Source organism: Alosa alosa, chromosome 1, assembly GCF_017589495.1.
Source record: "Alosa alosa isolate M-15738 ecotype Scorff River chromosome 1, AALO_Geno_1.1, whole genome shotgun sequence".
In the NCBI taxonomy this organism is placed as follows: Eukaryota; Metazoa; Chordata; class Actinopteri; order Clupeiformes; family Clupeidae; genus Alosa; species Alosa alosa.
In genome coordinates this window covers 39,427,779-39,452,842 of record NC_063189.1, presented here as the reverse complement: position 1 = coordinate 39,452,842, position 25,064 = coordinate 39,427,779, and the positions used below count along the sequence as shown (strand labels likewise).

Sequence of the window (25,064 nt, the reverse complement as noted above, 5' to 3'; positions counted from 1 at the left end):
AATAAAACACGACAGAAACTGTATTTCGCTACGCTACTTGTTTTGGAACATCAACGAACACCACTAACCACTTGGTGAGTTGCACAGTTTTGAAAACGAACGTTAAGGGTTGTTTTAGGACATGTTTGAGCATGCCTGTAGGCAGCCACTCTGACTAGTCAAAGGCGTTTCAAAACGAGTCAGAAAAGTCGAGACAGGACCAATCGTCAAAATTTCGGTGTCCACCACTCTAGTTCATCCAAAACAAACCAGAAAAAGGACTCAAAGTGCTAAATACCGGAATTTTCTTTTAATTGAAAGCTCACCAGCAAAGATAGCCTATTGTCGGTGCAAATTTGGAAAACTTAAAATAAGTGATGCTGACCTGCCAGTTGGTAAAACTACACTTTAATGCTCCTTGTGGGTTTGTGGCCAGGGAAAACGAATGAAGTTGCGCAGGAACTACTTTCGCGCAAGGCAAACTTTACGCACCAACCGACAGCTTGCCAATATTGAAGATGTCATTAAAACAAGTACAGTACAAAAAAATAAAATTAATAAATAAGTTTAAATATAGGCTACATAAAAAAACAGCTCAGCCAGGTTTGTGTGTTGTCACTAAGTTTGGTTAAGAATGCTGATGGCCAATGTTCCCTCTAAGCTGCGCGAGCGACCGCGCAGGCCAGTCGAAGTGGCCGCGCAATAGATTTTTCAGACCGCGCACATTTTTCAGACCGCACAAACGATTTTTTATTTACCTTTTTACCCTTAAACCTGACTCATTGACGAATTCCTCTTGGTCGTCCTCACTGTCACTCTCAAGCTCACTGTCATCACTGTCAGTGGGAATGGCCCTAACCTCAACATCCTCCTTTCTTCCATAAAATGTATTAATATCCATCTCCTGTATAAATATCATATTAATATTTACATTGCATAATATAATACATTGGAATTTTAATTAAAAAAACACTGATTATGGTCATTTTACCATACATAAACATCTCCAGACTTATACATACCAATGCATTATATAGCCGGAATAAATTGAATAAAACTGCACAGTGTTGCCTTGAGGCAACGCAGGAAAAAATACAGTTTTCACATATAAATAAACACAAAATAGGCATCCAATTGATCAAATAAGCTTCTCTGGATACTCCTGCACATCCACATATTTTTTTGGTGTTATGTTATTAATTTTAAATATGATAAAAATGATGAAAATATTCTTACCAATTTGTGCCTTGTGTCCCATGCGGCTTGACTTCCTGAAAGGACTGCTCCTCCCCCAAACAAAAGCTCACACCCACTTCAAATCATCATTTTGGACAGAGAGGTGTCTAGTGTTACTACATGAAAAAAATCTGACATATTCTTTTAAAGGGCCAGTGTGGGGATTAAAAATGTATTTTGTTGCCTCAAAGCCACGGTATGCAGTAGAGGGCTAATCCACGATGCGTAACGTTAGAAATGTAGGGGTGAAGAATGCTTTTCCAAGTAGCCTACTGTAGCCTATTGGATTCCGCTGAAAAATGGTAGCGCTCTCGCAAGTTAAAATAATAAAGACGCCCCTTCAGGAAAAGCGATATAGGCTATGGGAAATATTGGGAAAAGTTCTTAAAGAAGATGACAGTAGTACAAGTTATGGTCTATGTAGGCCTACTTCTTGCGAAGCCATTTAAGCATGACAGCCAAAACGGGCAGCCTGCAGGAATAAATGTTATGTTTTACAGAAATGGCCTACTGTCACACTGTATGTGTCGCGCCGGGCTACCCGAGCAAGTACTCAAATTCAGTCCTCTCTGTGACACACCACACCAGACAAGGTTAAATTTTACAGGTTTTATTGAACGGGTTGGCAGCCACACCCCCCAGCGTAATGCAGTAGTGTCTAAGCAGGTGATACACAGCCGGGCCAGGCCCATCACCAATATATCCCGCCCCGGCTAAACCCACACACAGAAGTGGCCGATACCCAGATAGCCACACAGACACCAGGTTTAAGGAGGCAGGCAATACAACCTCACGATTTTGGCAGCCGAATAACAGGAAATAACCACACAGATAACAGGAATAACCACACAGGAATAACCACACAGATAACAAAGATAATGTCAATGAGACACAGTTCATTGAGTCACTTCACACAAATATGTTCACACAGCACTGAACACTACTAATCACACCCAACACTCACTATGGAAGTTTCTTAATCAGCGGTAGTCCATTCATAAGGGTATTGTCTGTTTTGCCACTCATGTCACCCCAATAAGAGAGGCTCAGTACACAGCTGCCCAGCTAGATGGGCGCGTGCGCAACCCGCATAAAGAGAGAAAAAAACAACTTGGTCGGCGATTTCTCCTCGCCGACCAAAACACATAAATCCCACAAAGCACTCAGTCCCTCTAGGCCAATCACGAACCGGAGTTAAGAAAAGGGGCGGGGCACTCCGTCCACTTTCTGTGATTCCCAGAGTTGAGCCGCTGTGTCTTCCTATTCCGGCTGTGTCACGTCTTCTTCTCCTAGTCACTGCTAAACGAAGGAAAAACACTCAGTGTCCACTCAGTCATCTGCCAGCCCATTCACTGAGCGACAAATTATGATCACTTCCCTTAGCCATGCGCTGACTGGAACATCTCGCACTCCACGCCCACTTCAGTCGCGCTGCATGCAACTCTCCCGTCCGCTCCTCCAAAGCACCGATCCTCTTCCTCGCAGGCTGGAAAAGTGACAAGACAAACACTCAGACAGCTATAGGCTAGACAGCGGCCCACTCATTCATCACAGGTGAGAAATATTACTCCCCTTTAGTAGGTGACGGCGCGCTTCTCTCTGTCTCTCCCCTCGCTGATCCAGACACAGTCCCGAACTCCACAGCTCTCCAGAACGACAGACAAAACAATGCACAGCCTTTACAATCGCGGTAGTCCCGACACTGGCCCACTCACTCACAACAGTAGGAATAGGTAGGTTACTTTCCTTTTGTCAGCATGTACGCATGCATTCATCCTGCAGACACCCGTCGATCTGCTTGCTGCTGCATCTCGGACCGCGTCCCCCCTCCGTTGACAGTTGGAAAGCCAATTCCTCTCTCCCCTCCGTCTTCGTGGGCCTGTATAAAAGCACTTATCCCCGCCCATGTCCCAATCATTCAATTAACCCCAACACCAGTCCATTAGTCCGTGTAATCAGTGCAGAGTTCCTATCCCCCAATATCAGCATTCAGACGCTTTGTTCAGAGTTCAGCCCACCCCAGTCATAACCTGACTCTTGCCAGATGAATTTTGTTCCGCTTAGCTCCGCCTAGCTTCACTCACATCCATCTGGGACCTCTTCCATTGAGAGTGATTTCTGCAACCGATTTTATGGTACAGCCAATCAGGACGCAGGGCGGGAGTTTCATAGATGTGACATAGAGTAGAAGCGACTGTGAGACTGTTATCAGCGTCACGGGTTGGCTTCGATGTGAGTGGTTGAAGTAGCACGTCAATAGATGACGGACAAGTGGCTTATTCAATCATATGCAAGCATTTTTTGATTAGGCCCAGCCTTCTGAAACAACACTCCAATGTATTGGTCCCAGATGGATGAGTGGAGCTAGGTGGAACGAAATTCATCTGGCGAGAGTCAGGTCACCCCAGTTATAGCTTACACAGAAACATACATTTCATAACACCAAAGACATCACGACACAAAGGCTGATATGTGACATATGCAGGCTATAACCAAAAGCACACATTTTGTAAATAAACGGGTCGGATCGCGGGTCGGGTATAATTTTGTCCTAATTAATATTCGCGGTCCGAGTTGCGGTCGGGTTGATTAAAATATTGGGCGGGCCGCTTGTGACCAAACCCGCGCAACACTGGTTGCCACATGCACTGGATTTCCCGGGATTGTTCTCTTTTTTGAGTGACTGTCCCGGATAATTAATAATAGCCTATTTCCCGGGGCACGAATTGTCCCGGTTTTTGGTGAAAATTAACTTTGGATTATAATTTCTGCTAGTTTCAAACAGTTTTGTTCTTGTGTTTATCATTTACATCAAATCCCGTGTAGCCTACGTACACAGACATAAAAGGCATGCTTTTTGGTGATTGGCAGCAAAAATAGAGTTTACATTATTACCTAGCAACTGCTGCGCAACCACAGACCCAGACCCCACTTTGTAGTTACACGCGCCTGTCCTAGTTGCTCTGTAGGTTAATATAACAGCAGCAGGGAAAGGAGTCCAAAGCGAGTGCGTGTGTCTGCGTCAACGAGTGCATCAGGGCAAATATATAGGTAAGAAACTATAGGAAATATTTCAACATTGTATTCACCACGCGCATCACGCACAAGGGCACCAAGGTACAGAGGGGGCACCAAAATGTAGCCAATAAATAATTTTACTGCTTTTCTTTTTCTCTTCGAGAATGTTTACGATGTCAAAATGCACCAACTTCGTGTCACATGCAAGCATGATCATGCAACAGCATCTAACTTGAGCGTTACTTACCGTACTCTTATTAATTGGGAAACACATCTTGAGTGCGCACCAAAGAATGACTGGTAGGTTCCCGGATTTCCACAAATCAAATGTGGCAACCCTAGTGACTTACATAGCCTGCTTACTCTAGGTTAGCATACCCAGTTAAGCCGGTAAACCTGCTTTCTGGAATACTCCCCAGGTCTATCTGGTATTGAAATGTATTGGGACATAGGCTAAAGAAAGAAAGAATGTGATCTGTCCAGGTGAACGGCCCTCCTTCTTCAGATCAGCCATGGTTAAGGGATTCAGCACATATGCCTTGCCCACACTGTGTGGTGATCGTGTGTAGCAGGTGAATTGTCCTACACTCAGTGACAACCTTGTGAAGAGACTGGAATGGATTGAAGGTGCCAGAGACATACAGAGGTACAGTATGAGGTGTCTTATAACGTTAATGGTTGTTACAGTATATGTTTGGGGGCGGTGGTAGCGTAGTGGCCAGAAAAGTTGTGCCCCTGAGCAAGGCACTTAACCCCAAGTTGGTCTGGGGTTGTAATAATTGGCATATGTGAGTTACTTTGGATAAAAGCATCAGCTAAATGAATATAGTATATGTTACTGGTAGCTTTAGTATTGTTGGCATTGGAAAAAATGGTTGACAAACATGTTTGAATACATTTTACCTCCACATTTCCTTAGTTGGTTTTGTAAACAGTCTTACCTCAATTGAAAACATGGAAACATTTTTCCTTCACACAGTCTTGAGTCCATGGTCTTGAAGATGGATACCTCTTCACAACATATCATCACCCTTGCCATCCTCCTCTTAACGCAAAGAGACACCCTGCAGGCCTTCACACTGATCTCCAGTAGCTCTCTGACCCATGGTCAGATCACAGAGGCAGGCATATTGAACGCCACAGCAAATGTCTGCAAAACACTGGTAGAGCAAGAAGGAGGAAATTTTGCCTTGCTGGTAAAAAAAAAATATTTTTCAGATGTCATTATGAAATCACTGCAGATATGTCAGTCACTGTTGTAAGTTAATGTAACAGAACGTTAAACTTTAAGGTGTCATTGAACATTTTCAGGTTTACCTCTTTATTTTAATTATTGGTGCTTCTGTAGCTCAATATGACTTGCAAGGTGCAAACAGCACGAAGCCTATGGCTTTGATAACCCAAGAGCACACAGAGTGGTGCAGTGATGGTGTTGTTTCTAGGAAACCTCTAGAATTCTCAAATAGACAGCTCAGCTTAACGCTGTTGGTGTGCATTACTGATGTCAGCTTATCAGGACAAACTAAGCCTTCATGGCATAAAATCATCTTCAATTCACCCGTAGGCTACATGTGTCACAAATGCAATTTCAGTTTTATTTTTAGCTCGATACAGTTTCAGTTTCATTTTATGACTGCAGCACAGTGTTTAGTAATATGACTGCAGCACAGTGCTTTTCCATTTCTCTCCATCCCCTAATCTGGAAACATCTTGTAAACGGTAAACAAACATTTCACAAATTGTTTAAATGTTGTTCAAAAATATTGTGGTGTGCACATTCCCGACCACTTGATAGCTTGTATGCACTAACTCACTAAGACAAGTCTGCAACAACAAACAAAGAATTTATGATGACACCCAAATGTACATCTGTATTTGCATTGAAAGTATGCTTCTGCCATATACACACTGCTTTGTGGTATGTCTACTGTAGATGTAGTGTGCTACTGATGTTTGCATCAAAGGAGACAACAGCTTAGATCTTACAAGTTAAAATTCTACTAAACTCATAAAATTCTAAAACTCATAAAATTCTAAAACTCATAAGTCCTATACAAAGGGAGTTTACGTTGTCAGAATGTCTGAAGTGAACAATTAAGTGGGTGGATAACTGAACACAAAAAATACATTATTAACTCTTCATATCAATCATTAAATAGACTGACTGACAGGTAGATTTAGGCATAAGTAGAGCTTTGAGTCTGTATGTGTAGGATGTTGATTATGTTAAATAGGACAAAGTTTTGACCAGGCAGAACTTCAAGGTGTTGTCTCATGCAAGTGAATATGGGGGTTGCGCTATTTCTGTTAAAAGATTGCCTGAACAAATTACATTAGACAATCCAGAGGCACAATTTTATTTTTTTTGGCCCACCACCACCCCCCCTCTTCGGAGGACAACTTTATTTTTATTTAAGTAACATATTTTTCAAGTGCAAATACAATTGTCCTACCTCAACCATTTATGTGACCCTGGAATCGTATCATATAGCACCACGTGAATTGAAACATAAAACACATGAAACGCAATAAGGTAACGTAGACAAGTGAGACGGATAGACAGACATACAGTACAGACAGACACTCAGACAGACAGTGGGACAGGACGATGACAGAGCTGACAGGATGGGACTCAGTTCTTGGTAATTGAATAGAAAGGTCTGTGAGTGGTCATGGTAAAGGGCTTTGGTAACATGCTATGTTTGGGTATTGCTAGTGTGTGTCTATATGTAATGTGGTGAATGTAGGGGGGAAAGGAGGAAATAAGGTTAAATAAAATAAATAAATTAATTAAGTTTAATCAATCAATTGATTAATCATCCAATCAATTCAATCAAGCAAATAAACAGATAGATAAAGACAGAGAAGGGGGCAAGGCAAGGGGGAAGAGCTTGGGGTTATGGTTTGTTGAATTTAAAGGAACCGTATGTAAGAAATGCATTTCAATTAATCATAAAATGGCCCTGATATGTCACTAGACATTAAGAAATCATGTTCATTTCAAATATTTATATCACTGACATAAGTAGTCCGGCCAGGATATTGTCATTTAAAAAGTGAAGTTGCAGCCCTCAACTGATGTTGATGTTGTGTTTTGTCATGTCATGTTGTGTTTTGGCCTGATGCGCCACCCTCCACCTATCTACTAATCACAAAGTCAGTAGTGTTTCGCCATCCGGGTTGGCAACCTTGAGTCAGGGGGGAGGGGGAGGGTATACACCGCTCTACAGTAATTTGAAAGTGATTGCAGTACCATTTTTGGCCACAATCTTACATGACCCAAAAAGAGTAGACAGGTTGACAGAGCCACATGGCGTGCAGATAGTCGTCTGTGCTACCTAAAGTGCATTGTGAACAAATATCTGTGTTGGTTAAGCTCATTTTAAACATTTTACTTTGAGTGATGTGAGATCTATGAATGACTTTATACTGTATAAGCTGTAAATTTGTGTTAGTGGTCATGGAAAATGTGTTATTGCAGATTTGTTCCCAATAATCAGGGTTGGGAGAGAACGCCAAGTAATTTTCCCACTTAGTTATTGGGAGTGTTATTGTTGTTTTTAGGTTTGTGATCAGTGTATATAGCTGGGAGGTTAATTTTTTGAAGTTATTCATTTTCATAATTTTTTCTACAAGTTCAGATGGTTGTAATGTGTTGTTGGTGAGGCTTGTTTTATCTTTAATTTTAAGTTTATCAGTGTATCAAATGACATGAATTGGTGGTTGTCAAACATGTGGTGAAGATGTGAGATTCCTTTTTGTGCCCATGTGGAGAAGTGGAAAGGTTTATTCTGTAATGTTAACACTGGATTGTGCCAGAGTGGGGTGTACCTGTTTAGTGCTAGTGATGATTTTGTGATTTGGTTTGTTTTCCACCAGGCTGTCAGAGTTGAATTGATGGTAATGCGTTGGCAGAAGTTGGATTTTTTTTTAATTGATTCTGAGTAGAAGGGGAGGTCTGCTATTCTGATATCTGTACATTGGTTTTGTTCTAGTTCAAGCCATGGGTAATTGTGATTTTGTATGTTGATCCATTTAACTAGGTATTGTAACTGATTTGCCAGGAAGTAGTGATGGAAGTTTGGTGCCTCAAGGCCGCCATGTGATTTTTTATTTTGCAGTGTTGAGAGTGATATTCTGTTTTTTTTTCCTTTCCAATAGAATTGCGTTGTTAATGAATTGAGAGTTTTGAACCAATTGTCTGTGGGAGTATTGGGGATCATGGAGAAGAGGTAGTTAATCTGAGGGAGAATTTTCATTTTGACAGCGGCTATTCTTTCGATGAGTGTGAGTGGGTGTTTTGACCAGCGTTTGAAATCGTCTTCAATTTTCCTGAGAGAAGTATAGTTGAGGCTAAAAAGCTCTGACAGCCTGGGGGAAATATGAATCCCTAGGTATTTGATGTTGCCAGTTTGAAAGTGGGGGGAAGTATCCTGAGCTCCAGAATCCCATGCATTATCGGAAAGGGGCAGTGTGATTGATTTGTTCCAGTTGATAGTGTAATGTGAAACACTAGAGAATCTATTGATGATATTGAAAGTGACACCTGTGGGTTCTGTATATAAAGTAAGAGGTCATCTGCATATAGACTGATTTTGTGTTGTACGTTTCCTGCCTGAATTCCTTTGATTATGTGGTTTTGTCGTATTGCGGCTGCAAGGGGTTCAATGAAGATGGCAAAAAGGGAAGGCGAGAGTGGGCATCCCTGTCTGGTGCCCTGGTGCAGTGTGAAACTGTGAAGTGATTCCGTTAGTGGTGATTGTGGCCCTTGGTGATGTGTATAATGTTTTAATCCAGTGGATGAACGACTCTTCGAAGTCAAACCTGTGGAGAGTGTTGAATAAAAATGACCAGTTTACCTTATCAAAAGCTTTTTCTGCATCAAGTGAAATTATAATGTTTTTCTGTTGTGATTCTTGTGATATATTGATTAGGTTGAACAGTCTGCGGAGGTTATCTGTGGTGTGTCTATTTTTAATGAAGCCTGTCTGATCTGGATGAATATGAGTATGGGAGTGACTGTTTCTATTCTGGTGGCTTGTGTTTTGGTGATAATTTTCAAGTCAGTGTTCAGTAGTGAGAGAGGTCGGTAGCTACAGAGGCACAATTTATTATATATCTTTGTCATCTGTGGTTTGTTTTTACAGCCAAATCAACTGGCAGTCGACTCTCTAGCAGAGGCCTGCCTTTTCACCGACTCAGTGAAGACCTTCCAGATAGCAATTAGAGTCATCAGTAGCAGAAATGCTGCAGTTGATCTTGAGCGTCCTTTTAGTGAAGAGTACCACTTTGATGATGAGAGCTTCATCCGTGGAAGGAGCCTCATCACGAGAGGGTTGGCAACCATTAAAGCCAACATAAAGCAAGGGAACTTCATATCAGCACGGCTGACTGTGGGAGAAATTTTACACACTTTACAGGTGACATCTTATTAGATTAATGACTGCCCATAAGTTTCTGTTTGTATATTAACCATGGCACTACTTATGTTCATCACAGAGAGATATTTACACCAAGATGCATGTTTTATTTTCATGTTTGAATCAATTAAGATATCAAGAAATATCAAATAAGATATTAAGAAATATTAACGCTTATATCTCAGGATTTCTACAGTCACAGCAACTGGGTAGAGCTGGGAAACATGTTTGCCTATTCCAATCTAATCAGAGCAGACCTCAACATTGACAACATTGCAGGTACAGTGACCATACACACGACAATATCAGGACAAGAACATCATACTGTAATAACAGTTAACAAGAGTCTGTGTGACTGAATTAGAGTGCATAATGTTAAATGTGCATACTGCTGTATGTTTAAATTGAATGTTTTGTTGTGTTTTTTGTTTTTTGTTTCAGACAGCAGTACACCAACATGCAGGAACTGTGTGGGTGATAACTGTGAGAACAATATCTTGGAGAATATCATCACAGAGAAGAAACTAACTTCAGGATACTTCAATCTGTTTTCATCCTCCAAACCAGATGGTAACTTCAGGGATGTGGGTAAACAAGTAGCTGTTAGTAGAAATAGTAAGAAATCCGGTGAAACAAGTACAAGTAGAAATCCGGCGATTTTTCACATAGATCGTAAGTTATGTCCATAACTATGGATCTACAGTATGAGACCGAATGATGACCGTCACCACGGTCTTACTGTGAATGATGCCATCCTGGCACCTGTTCCGAGACCATAATGTCAACAATGTCATGTGACTGACCTCTGGAGGCTGAACCCGCAGCATAAAGCGTTACCGGGTGAGATGCCTCTTCCTCTTGCCTGGAACGCCTCGCATTCGTCCGGAGTGACAAGAGATGGTGACGGTCATCGTTCGGTCTCATAGATCCATAGCTTACGATATCGATCTCTCTGACCGTCACCACGGTCTTACTGTGGATGCCTAGTACTAACAGTGTCACGAGGGGCCCATCTGCTCAGAAGCAGCTCTAAGAACAGTGGAGCCAACAGGACTAGAGGTCACGTTAACACGATAAAACCTGGCAAAGGTACAAGGAGTACTCCAGGACGCGGCAGCACATATATCATTAATAGCAACTCCCTTCAAAGCAGCCCAGGACGTGGCCATGCTGCGTGTGGAGTGAGCCACTAGACCCTCTGGGATTGGAAAACCTTGTCCAGTGTAAGCATGAGAGATGGTGTCCACCAGCCAGTGAGATAGGTGCTGCCTGGACACTGGCTGGCCAGATTGTCGACCCCCATAGCACACAAACATCTGTGTGTGAGTTTGCCTCTGCTGCCTGGTGCGCTCAAGATAAGCCTTCAGAGCCCTAACTGGGCACAGTGAATCAGGAGCCACCTCCGACTGGTCAACCAGTTCAGGATGGAATGTCTCCAGTTCAATAGCTTGGTTAACTGATTGAGGGGTCAACACCTTAGATAGAAAAAAGGGGTTAGGACAGAGAGACACGCCCATATCCTCTGGTTTCCACCTCATGCATTCTGCACTCACAGACAAGGCATGCAGTTCACTCACCCTCTTAGCAGAACACATGGCTAAGAGAAACACCGTCTTATGAGTCAGATATTTCAGCTCCGACCGCTCCAAAGGTTCATACGGAGCCACAGTCAAAGATCTCAACACTAGGGGGAGGTCCCAAGACGGAGCGCGCAAAGATCTGCCTGGATGCAGGCGCTTAGCACCCTTTAAAAATTGGGACACCATCGGGAGTTTCCCAACAGAAAGACCATCTACCGGTACATGAAATGCAGATATAACTGCTGTGTAGACCCTCAAAGTGTTGGCTGCCCTCCCAGCATCCAAGAGAGACTGGAGAAAGAGGAGCACTAGAGCCAATTGACAGATTTTGGAGTCTTGCCCCTGACCTTGACACCATCCAGAGAAAAAACTCAATTTCTGCTGGTAGTTCATACGTGTGGAGGGTGCCCTGGCATTACTAATGGTCTCCAAGACCGCCTCATTCAATTCCAAAGGCAAGGACTGAGGAGCGGCCAGGCCCAGAGTTGTAGAATTGCCGGCCTAGGATGCCAAATCTGGCCCCCCACCTGTGACAAAAGATCTGCTCTGAGTGGCAGAGGCCAAGGTTGGCCCTTCACAAGACGAAGTAGAGCTGGGAACCAATGTATCGCGGGCCAATGTGGGGCCACCAACAGAACTCTGCAGCATCCCCAAGAAATTCTGCTCAGTACATGCGGGATCAAGGGCAGCGGGGGAAAGGCGTATAGCAATCCGTCCAGCCACTCGTGAGACAGTGCATCCAGCCCAAGCAGGCCGACCGGATGCCTGAGGGAAAACTACATCTGGCAATGAGTCGTTTCCTCTGATGCAAATAGATCCGCCTGGGCTACGCCAAAGCGTGCCCACAAACTTTCCACCACCTCTGTGTGGAGCCTCCACTCTCCCAGGGGAGGTCCGGACCGGGACAGGAGATCTGCTGCCTGGTTCTGTACCCCGGGAATGTAAACTGCCTTCAGAGAGGCCAGATGCGGGAATGCCCAACAAAGGAGTTTCTGCACTACCTTGAGACATCCCTGAGACCTCGTGCCCCCTTGGTGATTTATGTAGTAAATGGCAGCAGAGCTGTCTGTCCGCACAAGGACATGTTTCCCCCGAATGTAGGGAAGGAGAGCTCTGAGGGCAAGGTGTATCGCCCTGAGTTCCAAGACGTTGATATGTTCGGTGTCCCAGGAAGGATCCCACAGACCCTGGACCATACGTCCCTCCCAGACTGCTCCCCAGCAAGTCAGGGAGGCATCTGTGGACACCAGTGTCCGTCTGGAGGGTATGCTGCCCAGGGGTACTCCCTGTGCAAGCCACCTGCCGTCCCGCCAAGGGAGCAAGGCCCGCAAACGTGTCTGTCATACTGAGTTTCACATGCCTGTCCCTCCGTGGGTGGAGTTTGAAGGAGTTCACCCACCGGTGTAGGGGTCAGGCCCTGAGGAGCATGAGTGGACAAGGCCGCATCAACCAGATCTCTGGTATCGTGGTCACATGCACTAGCAGTCTTTCTAATAGCCGCTAAAAGGACTGCTAGGGCATTGCCTGAGCGGGCAGCATGCACAGCAGCATTGTAGGTCCTACAAGTTAGGCAATCAGTCTTGTCACACTCCCTGCTAGGGCAGTGTGGATCAGCGGTAACCCTGGTTGGTCCAAGGGGGGTCAAGACTGCCATTTCCTTCTCCACAGGTGGCGTGTCCCCCAAACCTGTATCAGGTGGATAAAAGGCCTTGGCCAGCCTCCTAAACCCAGAATTAAATTGAGGGGATCTGCTAGGAGTACCCCAGGCCCTCCTCAGCATCTGGCAGTAGTCTGCTGCTGCAGGGAGAGAGGTTGAGGGACGTGGCTGGGTGACGCCAGCCCAAACACCCTCAGTGAGGCCAGGGTCTTCTATTGGTATTGAGAGCCCCACAATTTTGGCTGCAGATAGGACCCTGGATACCAGGTCACAGGGAACCTCTGTGCCCTCATCAACCGATGCTGAACCCTCTGGATGGGAGGAGGCTGCAGTACGCAACTCGTCGCTGTCCTGCAGGTCTGGCTCATCCTCCAAGAGAGAGCCCTGTGCACAAAGCGAAATAATATCCGGGTCTACAGACTGTGGCTGCTGGAAAGATGGAAGATACTCAGGGGAGGTTGCCGCTGAGTGGTCTGCCTCTACTGGAGCTGTACTGGTAGGCAAATTGGAAAGAATGCCCGACAGACCACAAATGGCTGACAAGAGCTAAACCTGTACATTCTCAACCCCTGACGAATCTCTAGGGGTAGATGCAAGGCTATGTGTAGGGGAATAGAGCTCACCTGATGCCCTCTTTTTCTTACGTTTGTAAGAGGACTTCCGCTTTCGCTTCAGGGACTGACCCTCAGCGCTGGGTGCCTGCTCCTTTCCACAGGCGGGAAAGGAATGTGCCCCTGGCCGTGCAATGTCACGTAAACAGCCCTGCGGGCTCTCTCCTCCAGTGGCAGGTCAACTGCTGCTGGGCATGGATCTTCCACGTCTTGGAGGAGATGTGCTTTGCCCAGACACGAGGGACACTCACGGTGGCCATCACGTGAGTCCAAGCCCACAATAACAGCAAGTGTGGGAGGCCATACTTGTAGTCACAATATGGAAAATACTAAAGAGGGGAAAACTTACCTCTCTCACCACAGCCGTAAAAGGGAAAGTGAACACCCCCTACTGCGCACAGTAGCTAAGGGGAGAAATGACCCAACTTACCGCGAACAGCAGCTAAGGCCAAACAACGTAGCACAATGGTAACAGTGGCTAACACAGACAGATGTATAACCCAGACAATGTTATCCAACCTGCTGCGAACAGCGGCTAAGGACACACTATAAACCCACCTGCTGCGAACAGCGGCTTAGGGGCGAACAACAGCCTACTCGGAACAGTGGCGAGGGGATGAGACACAGGATATGCACAGTGCAGCTATTATTTTGTTTTATTTTAAGCAATCACTCTTGGAGTGGGGGTAAATAATTCTATAATAATTGTGTGGTGGGCTATATACAGTAACAAAGGCAAAAGCAGTAACAATTCTGCTAATTAGATTATACAAATACAAATACTGTTCATGCAGTGTTTATAAGTATTAACAAAACTGCCCACTTCTGGGCTACAAAAAATCACAAGCCTAACTTTGCTCCAGACACAGGAGTAGGCTGTAATTCAACAAATTATTCAACAGTACACCATCAGCACTGCCCCTTTAAGGGAAACATAGGATAAATGCCTAACCAACTTAATTTGCCAACCCTACACGCGAACGTGAGGGGGAAAAACAAAGCCCAGTCGCCTACAGACGGCAACAAACTTAATAGGAGAAACCAAAATTCTTACCGTGGTTTTGGCGTTCTCTTGCAACACAATAAAGGCTATTCGAAGTGTTCAGCATAACTTTAACTTGTACCTTTAGTCACTGAAACGCAATCAAGCCTAAGCTACTCGCTGATACAACAAAGGGGGGGTCGTTAAACAATTCTCAGGGGCTCAAGGCGCCTGCACAATAACGTGATGGATTAGAACCCACAACTTTTCGAACTTACCGGTCTCAGAATCGAGGCGTTCCAGGCAAGAGGAAGAGGCGTCTCAACCGGTAACGCTTTATGCTGCGGGTTCAGCCTCCAGAGGTCAGTCACATGACACTGTTGACATTATGGTCGGAACAGGTGCCAGGATGGCATCATTCACAGTAAGACCGTGTTGACGGTCAGAGAGAGGTCAATATAGATCTCCGTTTCTCAAGGTCACCAAGCACTGTTGTTACGGAAATAAAGCCTGAAAACAATTGGTTTTACCAAGCTCGAGTTGCTAGTTCCAGCGGCTAAAGCAGTCAGGCAGCTACAGCGCTACACTCTGGGGGCATGTACGCGAGCCCCCATGTTCATGCCCCAGAGTGTAGCACCCCAAACTGCTCTCTGGGTGCTGCAGCAATGACCACCCACTGTTCACTACTCACTGTGTGTTCACTGCTCCTAGTGTGTGTTGTGTGTACCTGTTTACTAAGCATGGTTGGGTCAAATGTCAAGTCAAGTCAAGTGCTTTTATTTGTCACATACATTTTACATGTAGTGAAATGTAAAAGGGTCCTATGCTCTGCATTTGAATAAATAAACATAACGCAAATATACATATAGTAAATAAAAGCAGTATATAAATAAATTAATAAATGCAAGTTAAAAACATATCTGTCTTTGGGAGAAGAAAAACTTATTTAAAATGCGCTGAGTTGAGCAGTCTCACTGCCTGTGGATAAAAACTGAATCTCAGTCTCTCAGTCCTTGTGTTGAGACAACGCAGCCGCCTGCACGATTTAAGCAGGGAAAAGAGACTGGAGTTGGGGTGAGAGGAGTCTTGCATGATCTTCTTCGCCCTTGCCCCCACCATCATGGTATATATGTCTCTCAGGCTTGTGAGGGGGGCATTTATGGTCCGCTCCGCAGAGCGCACCACTTTCTGCAGGACCTCCCCGTCTTGTGCTGTGCAGTTACCGTACCAGGCAGTGATGCAGCCTGTGAGAATGCTCTCCACCACTGAGGAGTAGAAGGTTTTCAAGATGGAGGGAGAGACCTTGAACTTCCTCAGTCAGCGGAGAAAGTACAATCGCTGCCTGGACTTCCCTGTCAGGTGTTGAGTGTGCAGTGACCAGGAGAGGTCCTCAGTAAGATGTACCCCCAGGAACGTAAAAATAGGAACCCTCTCCACAGGCTCCCCACTGATGCTAACTGGGATGTATTTGTTGCAGACAAAGAATATCTATCTATCTATCTATCTCTCTATCTCTCTCTCTCTCTATTTCCTAAAGGCAAGTGCAGCCACGGAGGAGCTGTTGACCAGACCAGCGACAGTGATCCACGGGGTGGCATCAATAAGGACGCCGTGGATTCAGAGCACGGCCACCTGCACACACAGGCTGCACAGACTGCCATCGCTGCCACCACTGAGCTCCTCCTGGACATCAGAGGAGCTGCAGGGGACGCCGACTTCCTACGGTGGGTGAAGAGGGAGATAACATGGACACCTGACAACTGGGGGTATATGGGCAGGAGAAGGTTTGGTTTTGTGTATGGGCAGGAGTAAGGAGAACAAGGTTTGGTTTTATGGGCAGTAGTAAGGAGGACATAAGGTTTGGTTTTGTGTATCATCATGCTCTGCTAACATTTACACTTTACCATACTGTATATATTAGCACATCTGCATAGTACATGGTGCAAGCCATACAACTAACTACAATAGATTCCTCATGCACCACTAGAATTTGCAGGGGTCACAGAGGATCTCCATATACATTCAATTTTAAACACATGTACTTACATGGCTGACATACCTTATGTCTGCTTGCTAGGTTGATGGGGATCAGTCGGTCATCTTCCTCCTCGTCCTCTGCTCTTTGTTTTGTGGTGGACACCTCCGCCAGCATGACCAATGTGTTGGCTGAGCTAAAGAAGGCAACCTCCTCAATCATAAACAGCATTTCCAAACTGCCGTCAGTCTTCATCTTAATCTCCTTCAGTAACACTGGTGAGGTTCTGCACTGCACTACATTCAGCGCATGATGAGACTCATGAGACTTTATGCAATTAATTTATAGACCTCTGACATTCGCCTACATAAAGTACCCAAAGCTGCCATCTTTGCCCATATAAGGAAATGTGGATCACCTTATATGGGCAAAGATGGTTCCCATATCTCTTGGGCAAAGATGGCAGATTTGGATCATTTTAGGTGAACTTCAGTCTATTGAAAAGAAGCATTATGTTAGATCAGTTTGAGTCTGGCCTGGGTCATGCCCCGATCCTGCTCCATCTCTCTCTCCCACTTTCTTTCTGTAACTCTCTTCACTGTCTTATTAAAGGCATTAAAGCCCAGATATTATACTATAAACATAAAGATCCCCTCAGTTGCATTGCTGACTCGGTTGGTAATATGGCATAAGTGAACTTCTTTAGTGAAATGAATCACCTCAGGAACAATGTTTGGAATCCATCTGAAAAGCTCCATGTGTTATTTCATATCAAGGGTTAGGGCCACTCCTGAGGACAACAGAGTCTGACATCTTCCTGTCACAAATCAATATCCTTTCAGCAAGTGGAGGAGGGAATAGCCCTGAGCCTGGGCGAAGCTTGGAAGCACTTTGGGTACTGTTGTAAGAGTCACAGACACAGAGTTATTTTTTTTATCACTCATCCAAACATTTGATGTTTATCAATGAATCAGTCAATCTATCTATCTATCTTAAACAGCTATGGAAAAAATTAGAGACCACTGCAATGTTTTCTGATGTCATCTTATGGTTGCTTAGTGACATTCAAATGAGTTGACGGTCATATTCAAATTTGCAGTGGTCTCCTCATTTTGAATATGACCGTCAACTCATTCGAATGTCACTCAGCAACTGTAGGATGACATCAGAAAAATGTGCAGTGGTCTCATTTTTTCCAGAGCTGTATATTATAATGTATATCTAACTCTATTTCTCAGATGGCCCTCAGCGAAGCACCTCCATCCTCTCAGATCTTTGTTTTCACTGATGCACCACCCACAGATGCTCATTTAGAGAGTACAGTGCTTGCTCTCATTGAGACCACTCAGACTGGGGTAAATGACCAGATTACACATGGGACTGATGACTACATGTTCACCCATCACCACTAAAAACTCCCATGCAATCTTTTTTTTTTTCAAATCCCTTTTTGCAGGTTAACTTTTTCCTAACAAATGTAGGGAGGAGTGGTCAGCGGTCAAATGAGCTTTACCAGTCTCTGACCGAAGCCTCGGGTGGACAGGCCATAGTGATCACTGAGGAGCAGTTCCCACAAGCTGTCACCATCATCACTGATTCCATTCGCCCTGCTCTGGTACTGATGCCTGACTTTCCATTGAAGTGTGTGCTAAACATTTTCAGAGTGCCCAACTTGGGAAAATAATAGAAAAGTTAACCTGTCCTCATCTTTCAGGTAACAATATCCCAGACTGTTAGGGACCCAGGAACTACTGAGACTTTCTCATTCACTGTTGATGACTCTGTTAAAAACCTGACCGTGTACATCACGGGAAGTACGCCATCATTCACCATCATCAGTGCCTCAGGTGACTGCATGAAACTCATACTCAAACACACCCAAAATTTTACAGCTATACAGGAGTTTAAATAGGCTGTCTGTTTGAGACCAGTTGTATGGCAATATAAGATATATTTCCTTATCAATCCCTTTATTGATAACATTTTGATTTTATATGACCACTTCCACTTAACTCAGGTGCATCACAAAGCAGCGGAACCTCGAGTGGCTCCTTAGGAACAATCCAGACAGAGGGGAACTTCATATCTGTGCTGCTTAACTCCCCACCTCAAAAGGGACAGTGGAGAATTAATATGAACTCATTGCAACCATACACAATCACGGTTACTGGTAAAATAATTAAAAAATATAGCTGCAAGCAGCAATGTGGGGGCCAAGCAGTGCGCTATAGCAGGAATGGCGTTGCAATGGCATGAGCAAGCACTCACAGCAAGTTTGATTACAATTGGATAAAGAATGGCTGAGAAATAAGCTCATTTACTTTGTTATACTGCCCCTAGAGGCGAAAATTACACCAATGTCCTTGTGCATTCTCACAATCAGCTACCATGTCCCTGGACTTCATACACCAAAAAGTTGCTGAGATGTGAGCTCAATTTGTCTATTACAGCACCCCTAGAGGCCAAATGAGACCACTTTCCTTGCATGTCCTCACAATCAGCTACTATGTCCCTGTATCAAGTTTGGACTTCATACATCCAAGCGTTGCTGAGATACAAGCTCACTTCCTGTATTGCAGTGCCCCCTATAGAGGCCAAATAATACCAATTTCCTAGTGCGTCCCCACAATCAGGTACCAAGTCTCTATACCAAGTTTGGACTTCATACATCAAAGCGTTGCTGAGATACGAGTTCACTTCCTGTATTGCAGCGCCCCCAATAGAGGCCAAATGATGCCAATTTCCTAGTGCGTCATCACAATATGGTAACAGGTCCCTGTACCAAGTTTGGACTTCATACATTAAAGCGTAGCCGAGGTGTTAGCCCACTTCCTGTTAGGCGGCATCATAGCCATGTGTGATTGGCTGTCACGGGCAAATAAACTTGAAATTAAAAAAAATTGACAAGTATTGTTTGTGCGGCTCGGGCAGAAGATGATCTGAATTTGTAAGCGCTGAAACTTTTCGTAGAGTTTGGACTAAATCCAATATGGCGGAGGTCCAATATTGCGGAAAGTGATGGGATAGGAGTCGATGATCTCGGGATGGTCCAAGGATTCAGATGCTACCTCAATTGTGAAAATCAGACAAAAGAGTCAAGGATCACGCGCATGAATGCATGTCCAGCATTGAACTGGTGGTGGCGCTAGAGTGTTCAATGTATATGCATAAAAATTGCTGTGAGTGATTGGGACAGTGTCCTGACTAGTGGTATCGAGTTTTGTTATGTTAGCTCAAAATGCCACAGAGATGTTAGTCCACTTCCTGTTTGGCGGCTTCATTGCCATATTTGATTGGCTGTCACGGGCAAACAAAAATGAAATTGAAAAATCTGACAAGTATCTTTTGTGCGGCTCGGGAAGAAGATCATCTCCGCCAAGTTCCATGAAAATCGGATGAAATTTCTGACCGCTGAAACTTTTCGTAGAGTTTGGACTAAATCCAATATGGCGGAGGTCCAATATGGCGGAAAGTGACGTAATAGGGGTCATTGAACTTAGGTCGGTCCAGGGATTCCAACGGTGCCTGATATGTGAAAATGGGGACCTTTACCGTTCAATGGTCACATCGTGACTGCAATCCAGGTTCGACCCATTGGTGGCGCTAGAGTGTTGGGCATAGAGTTCTGGAAATTGGTGAGAGTGATCATGGGACAGTGCTGAATCAGTGTGCCAAATTTCATAACTTTAGACCCAGCAGTTCAATTTTTGGCCAGATTTTGACCTGTTGGTGGCGCTAGATGGCTGTGGTCCGTAAATGAGTGTGAATGGTCAGTGGAGTGTCCCGAAACTTTCTGCCAAAAAATCTGCACTTTTTAGCCAGGCGTTCTATGGGCTGCCAATGCCATAGACTCCAATGGCGGAAGTATAATAATAGGAAAAGCTAGTAACTCAATGGGTGCCTTCGCAGCTTCGCTCCTTGGCCCCCCAAAAAACAGTAATATATTTCACTTATATGTTTGTCTAGACTCAGACGATATCTATTTATTAATTATGAATACACAATGTTTGTCTGTCTGTCAATTTCTCAGGTGAGAGTGCCATAGATTTTCTTTACGACATTGTGGAAGTTTTTCACAGTCCTACGCCAGGGTTTGCCACTCTGGAGAGCCGACCCCCAGCAAGTATGAAGGCTTGTTTGGGATATCCATACATTTACAATTTATACTACATACATTATCTAAAGGGTTACTTATCCCATGTCATGTAATGAGATGGACGCTGTCAGTAGTTCTGATATTGTCAGAGATGTCAAGAATACTGATTAAAATATACTGAACAGGAGACTTTCATGAGCTATATTTTAGTAAAACTGAAACTGCTGCATGGTGCCACTTTGCATATGTCAAGTGCAGCTCTTGTTCCCTCTTTCACTGTCTCTCTGTCATCCCCCAGGTGGAAATACCTCTTTGTCAATCACCTTGACAGGGGGTTCCTCCATTAAACTCACTGATGTGGCCCTGATCCAAGTGTCAGGCTCTGATGAGGTTAAAGGCACCGTTGAGAAGACGAACAGTGGGGGTTATCTGGTGACCATGACGAGAGTCCCAGAGGGCAGTTTCTATGTGCAGTTAAGGGGAACAAACGAATCGTCAACATCCTCTAATAATGTCTTCCAGAGACAATCCTCCAACCAACTCAAAGCCTCCACAATTTCTATCAGGGTCAGTTGCTTCACTTTTTTTGTAGTTTAATTGTGCTAGTTGTGTGCACAAGAGAATTATTTGTCTAAGATACAGTCAAATTATGTCAATATCTATCTATCTATCTATCTATCTATCTATCTATCTATATTTTTAAGTCAGGCAGTACCGTGTGATCGTTATCACAGGGTTTAGCACTTATGCCAGGTTTACCTGTTCTTTCTGAAGGCTCAAGAGAACCTAAATTGGAAGCCTGGAACAAACCTCACCATTCCGTTCACCATGACAACAACCAGCAGTACCGGGGGAAACTTCACCGTCCAAGCGAGGAACAGCCGCGGCCTCAGCTCATCTTTTCCCAGCAGTGTGACCCTGGAAGCTGGAGGTCGTACTGAGGGCACGGTGACCCTCACAGCTCCCTTAGACACCCCCTCAGGAACCGACGTCACACTGACCATTGAGGCCGAGGCTCCTGGAGGCTCAGACTCCAACTATGTCGTGCTGCGCCTGACAGTCATAGCCGATGTAAAGCTTGTTTTTATTTCTTAATCATACATCATAAACTATATCTAGTCAGTAATCCCTATATCATTTTTCTATATATAGACCTCTCTGACCCCTACTCAGCTAACCATCACTGCTGGTTCAACAAATGGTCTAATGCTCAAACATATTCATCTTGTGCTTCATCTACCAAAGGTGGCAGACATCACAGCACCAGTCTGTCAGGTGGTTAGCGTGAATAGCAACTGCAATGGCAACTGCACTCTGCAGACATGGGATTTCACTGCCAGTCTAAATGATGGCAATGGCACCGGTATCGAGCGCATCACCGTCTCGGAAACTCTTGGCAACCTCACCACGAGCACACAGCCCGGGCCGGAAGGCTTCAACGTCACTGTGGCCTTCTTTAGCGCCCCCTGCTGCACCGAGGAGGTGATACTGGTGGCGGTCGACGCCGTGGGGAACGTGGGCTCCTGCACCATCAGGTCGGGTGGGGTGCAGCTCCGGTCCCCGCCACTGTCCCTCTGGATCAGTGTGGCCTGTCTTGTGTTAGCCAGAACTTTGAGTCTCTAACATCCAGGTATTGTAAAATGGATTGGAAAAAATGTTGTACTATTTGAGTGACTTAAGTATTTTTTAATGCTTAGCCAATGTTGTTGATAAATAAATGAATACATTAAAATACTATAAAGAAACGGGAGGTATTCTGCATAATATTGGGGGTTTAGATGGTGATTTAATATAATGCAGGCTGGTTTGCAACATGTGGAATATAAGACACTTATAGAATAAAGTGATTATTTTGATGTATTATCAGAACTGTACTTCATCATGTTTCACACATTTCACACAAATACATTGATCCAAACTTTTGATCATGGAAAACTCACATTCAGTCACCTGCAACATTAAAATGAATCAAACTTGTCAGTGCATTCAGGAATGTTGGTAGCTTTGGTTCTTGTGTTTAGTAATATTAGTTCTTGTCTTTGGTAATAGAGTAGCTCTACAATATGCTTTCAAATGTTTTTCTGCATGTCCGCATTGAAAAAGCAACCTCCACTTTTGGGAAACTCACAACATGAGTATGGGTCAATGGCTAAAGGCACAGAAAAGCTAGCCTGGCCCCGCCCACCTAGATCTAGTCTGGCAACCTATAGTTCATCACTTCCCTCAGACAAGAAAAATGTCAGGCCAATCAATGACGAGAGGGGAAGACGAAACCGAAAGTTATTGTGATAAACAGAAGTAGCAACACCTGCAAACGTCAAAAAATGCAGTTGGAAAAATGCAGAAATGTATTTACAGCAAAGTTAGACCCACATACATTGTTTACTGAATGTTGATGCTGTTTATTGTCAGTTAGCGAAGTAGGAAGCAACATTAGGAATCTCTGATCAATGTGATTGGTAGTGCTGGACCAGTGATTTCAAAGTTAGTGCCCATCGCGATGCAAGTGTTGCAAACATTTCCCAATCAAGTTGCCAGACTCTATTCACTTCGTGAAAGAGTTTGAATATTTCAAGGCTACAGAAAAGCTATTGTTTTGCATGTCTGCAACTCTGCATGTCTATTTTATATAGACAAAATCCATTTATGCTGATAAAACATTTGTGTTCACAGAAATCCGATGCCCATCATAATTAAAGCTTGAGTGTATAGCATTTTTAAAAGTTTGCTATTATGCCATGTAGTTGAGAGTCTTCACTGGAAGTGAAATGAGGAAAAAAAATAAAAGTCTTGAGAAAAATAAATGCATGATAAAAAATAAATACATGAAACCCTCATTTTAAATGTATCAAAGTAAACTGCAAAAAGCATCTGATGAACTGATAAAACTCACAAAGGGGGTCTGATCAGAATAATAGGTGATTTAGGGCGCTTTCATACCTATTTTGATCCGAATCACGGGCTGAAGTTTTTCTCCATTGTCCCCTGGGTTCGTTTGTGTTCACATGGCAGCATTTATATCGGAACAAATGATATAACAAACACGTGAGATTAAATCTTGGTCTACAAACAAACCCATGCACGATTAAATTGTTCCCTGATTGCTCACATTTAACAGCTGAAGATAGGCCTACTATCCAGCAGTCACCTAACCCCACATTTAACATGGACTATTAGAGCTCCATATATATGCGTGCATGTGCGTGTCCAAAGTCTAGGCTTCTCCCACTCTCTCCCGTTTTTGCGTGTAACATCGGTAAAAGTAGCCTAAGACATTGGCTTGAAATTCAAGACGGCTATCTGTTAAAAGTGGAATAAACGTGTAGGCTCAACATGCTTCTGCGTCAACTGCACTGTGTAGGCCTACAACAATTTAAGCACCAGTGAGTTGTTCCGCTACAACGGGCCGATTGGTTTCTCACTGCAAACAAACCGCTCAGTTCGATTGGAAACGAGCCGAGACCACCTCCTTCAAGTGGTCTCGGTCTGTTTGTTTTGTTCCGAAACAGACTGTGATTGCTGCTTTCACATACAGTATACCCAATCGAACCAATCTTTGAGGAAAACTCCATGTTCCATTCAAATAGCCAGGTGTGAAAGCGCTCTTAGAATAATAGGTCCCTTGGATTTGGCCCCTGGGGGCCATGGCAGCCATTTTTAAAAATGGCTGACAAATATGGGTTTTGATAGGCGAAAAGGGATTGAAAGTAGGAAGTAACAACTAATACAGTTACACATTTGACCATAAATCTTTGTCATTCTTCACATATACTTATAAAAATGAAATATTATTTAAATAATTAAAAATAAGAAATACATACAATTTGGCCCCTGTGATCCCAAATAGTAGGCTACCGTATGCAAGTTCCCAGATAGCAAAATCAGATTGGCAGATAGTGGACCGCTGGTATACCGCCGGTGGCATGCCACTTGTGGTCTGCCGTTGGACCACCATCTCTTTAAATTTAACTTGTCACAAATATTAAGAAAAGTTAATAAAATGATATGTGGAGTATGACTGAACAAATGAAAAAGATTTTAGACCAATAGTGGCAAAATATTGGGCAATTTGTCTGCAACCGCCAGAGAACCGATGAGCAAAATGCCAGCGGACCGCCAGCTATGCCCCCAGTAGACCGACAGTGGTCCGCCAGCCTCTTGCTATCTGGGTTCATGTAGCGTAATCAGAATTTATGTAGTCAGAATTAAGAATCATTCAAGAATTTACATTTACATTGAGTCATTCAGCTAACGCTTATCCAAAGCGACTGACAGAGCTTTCAATTAACCACATTATAACCAATAGGCCAAAATCATATGTGTGTTTTGTACAATATCTGTGCCTCAGGTTCTTAATTCAAGTCCAGTGCACAACTGAACAATATAATCATGTATATCTTGAAGTTCCAGTGAGGAACTTGATGTGCATAAATATCTTCAACTTCAAGTATGCAGCTAATAAGGAAATAGAATTGTTATTTAGACCAGGTGAACTTCTCCCCACTGTAGA

General features: G+C 43.9%; 1 protein-coding gene and 1 long non-coding RNA gene across 2 annotated transcripts; one reads left to right on the top strand and one right to left on the bottom strand.

The window, feature by feature from the left end:
• Positions 1-1,809: 1,809 nt before the first annotated feature.
• On the bottom strand, positions 1,810-4,628 carry LOC125299023. Its single transcript, XR_007194300.1, has 2 exons — positions 4,481-4,628; positions 1,810-3,107 (listed from the first exon to the last, which is right to left on the bottom strand). It is a non-coding gene; the product is annotated as an uncharacterized LOC125299023 (long non-coding RNA).
• A 176-nt stretch (positions 4,629-4,804) lies between these two features.
• On the top strand, positions 4,805-22,531 carry LOC125298775 (von Willebrand factor A domain-containing protein 7-like). The gene is made up of 16 exons (XM_048249643.1): positions 4,805-4,879; positions 5,213-5,429; positions 9,381-9,653; positions 9,839-9,932; positions 10,095-10,223; positions 16,021-16,207; positions 16,561-16,736; positions 17,235-17,353; positions 17,697-17,813; positions 17,915-18,073; positions 18,173-18,305; positions 18,476-18,628; positions 20,489-20,581; positions 20,853-21,121; positions 21,329-21,625; positions 21,800-22,531. Exons 2-16 carry the CDS (start codon positions 5,223-5,225, stop codon positions 22,175-22,177), a joined length of 2,784 nt encoding a protein of 927 aa, XP_048105600.1. The 5' UTR covers positions 4,805-4,879; positions 5,213-5,222; the 3' UTR covers positions 22,178-22,531.
• The last annotated feature ends 2,533 nt before the right edge of the window (positions 22,532-25,064 follow it).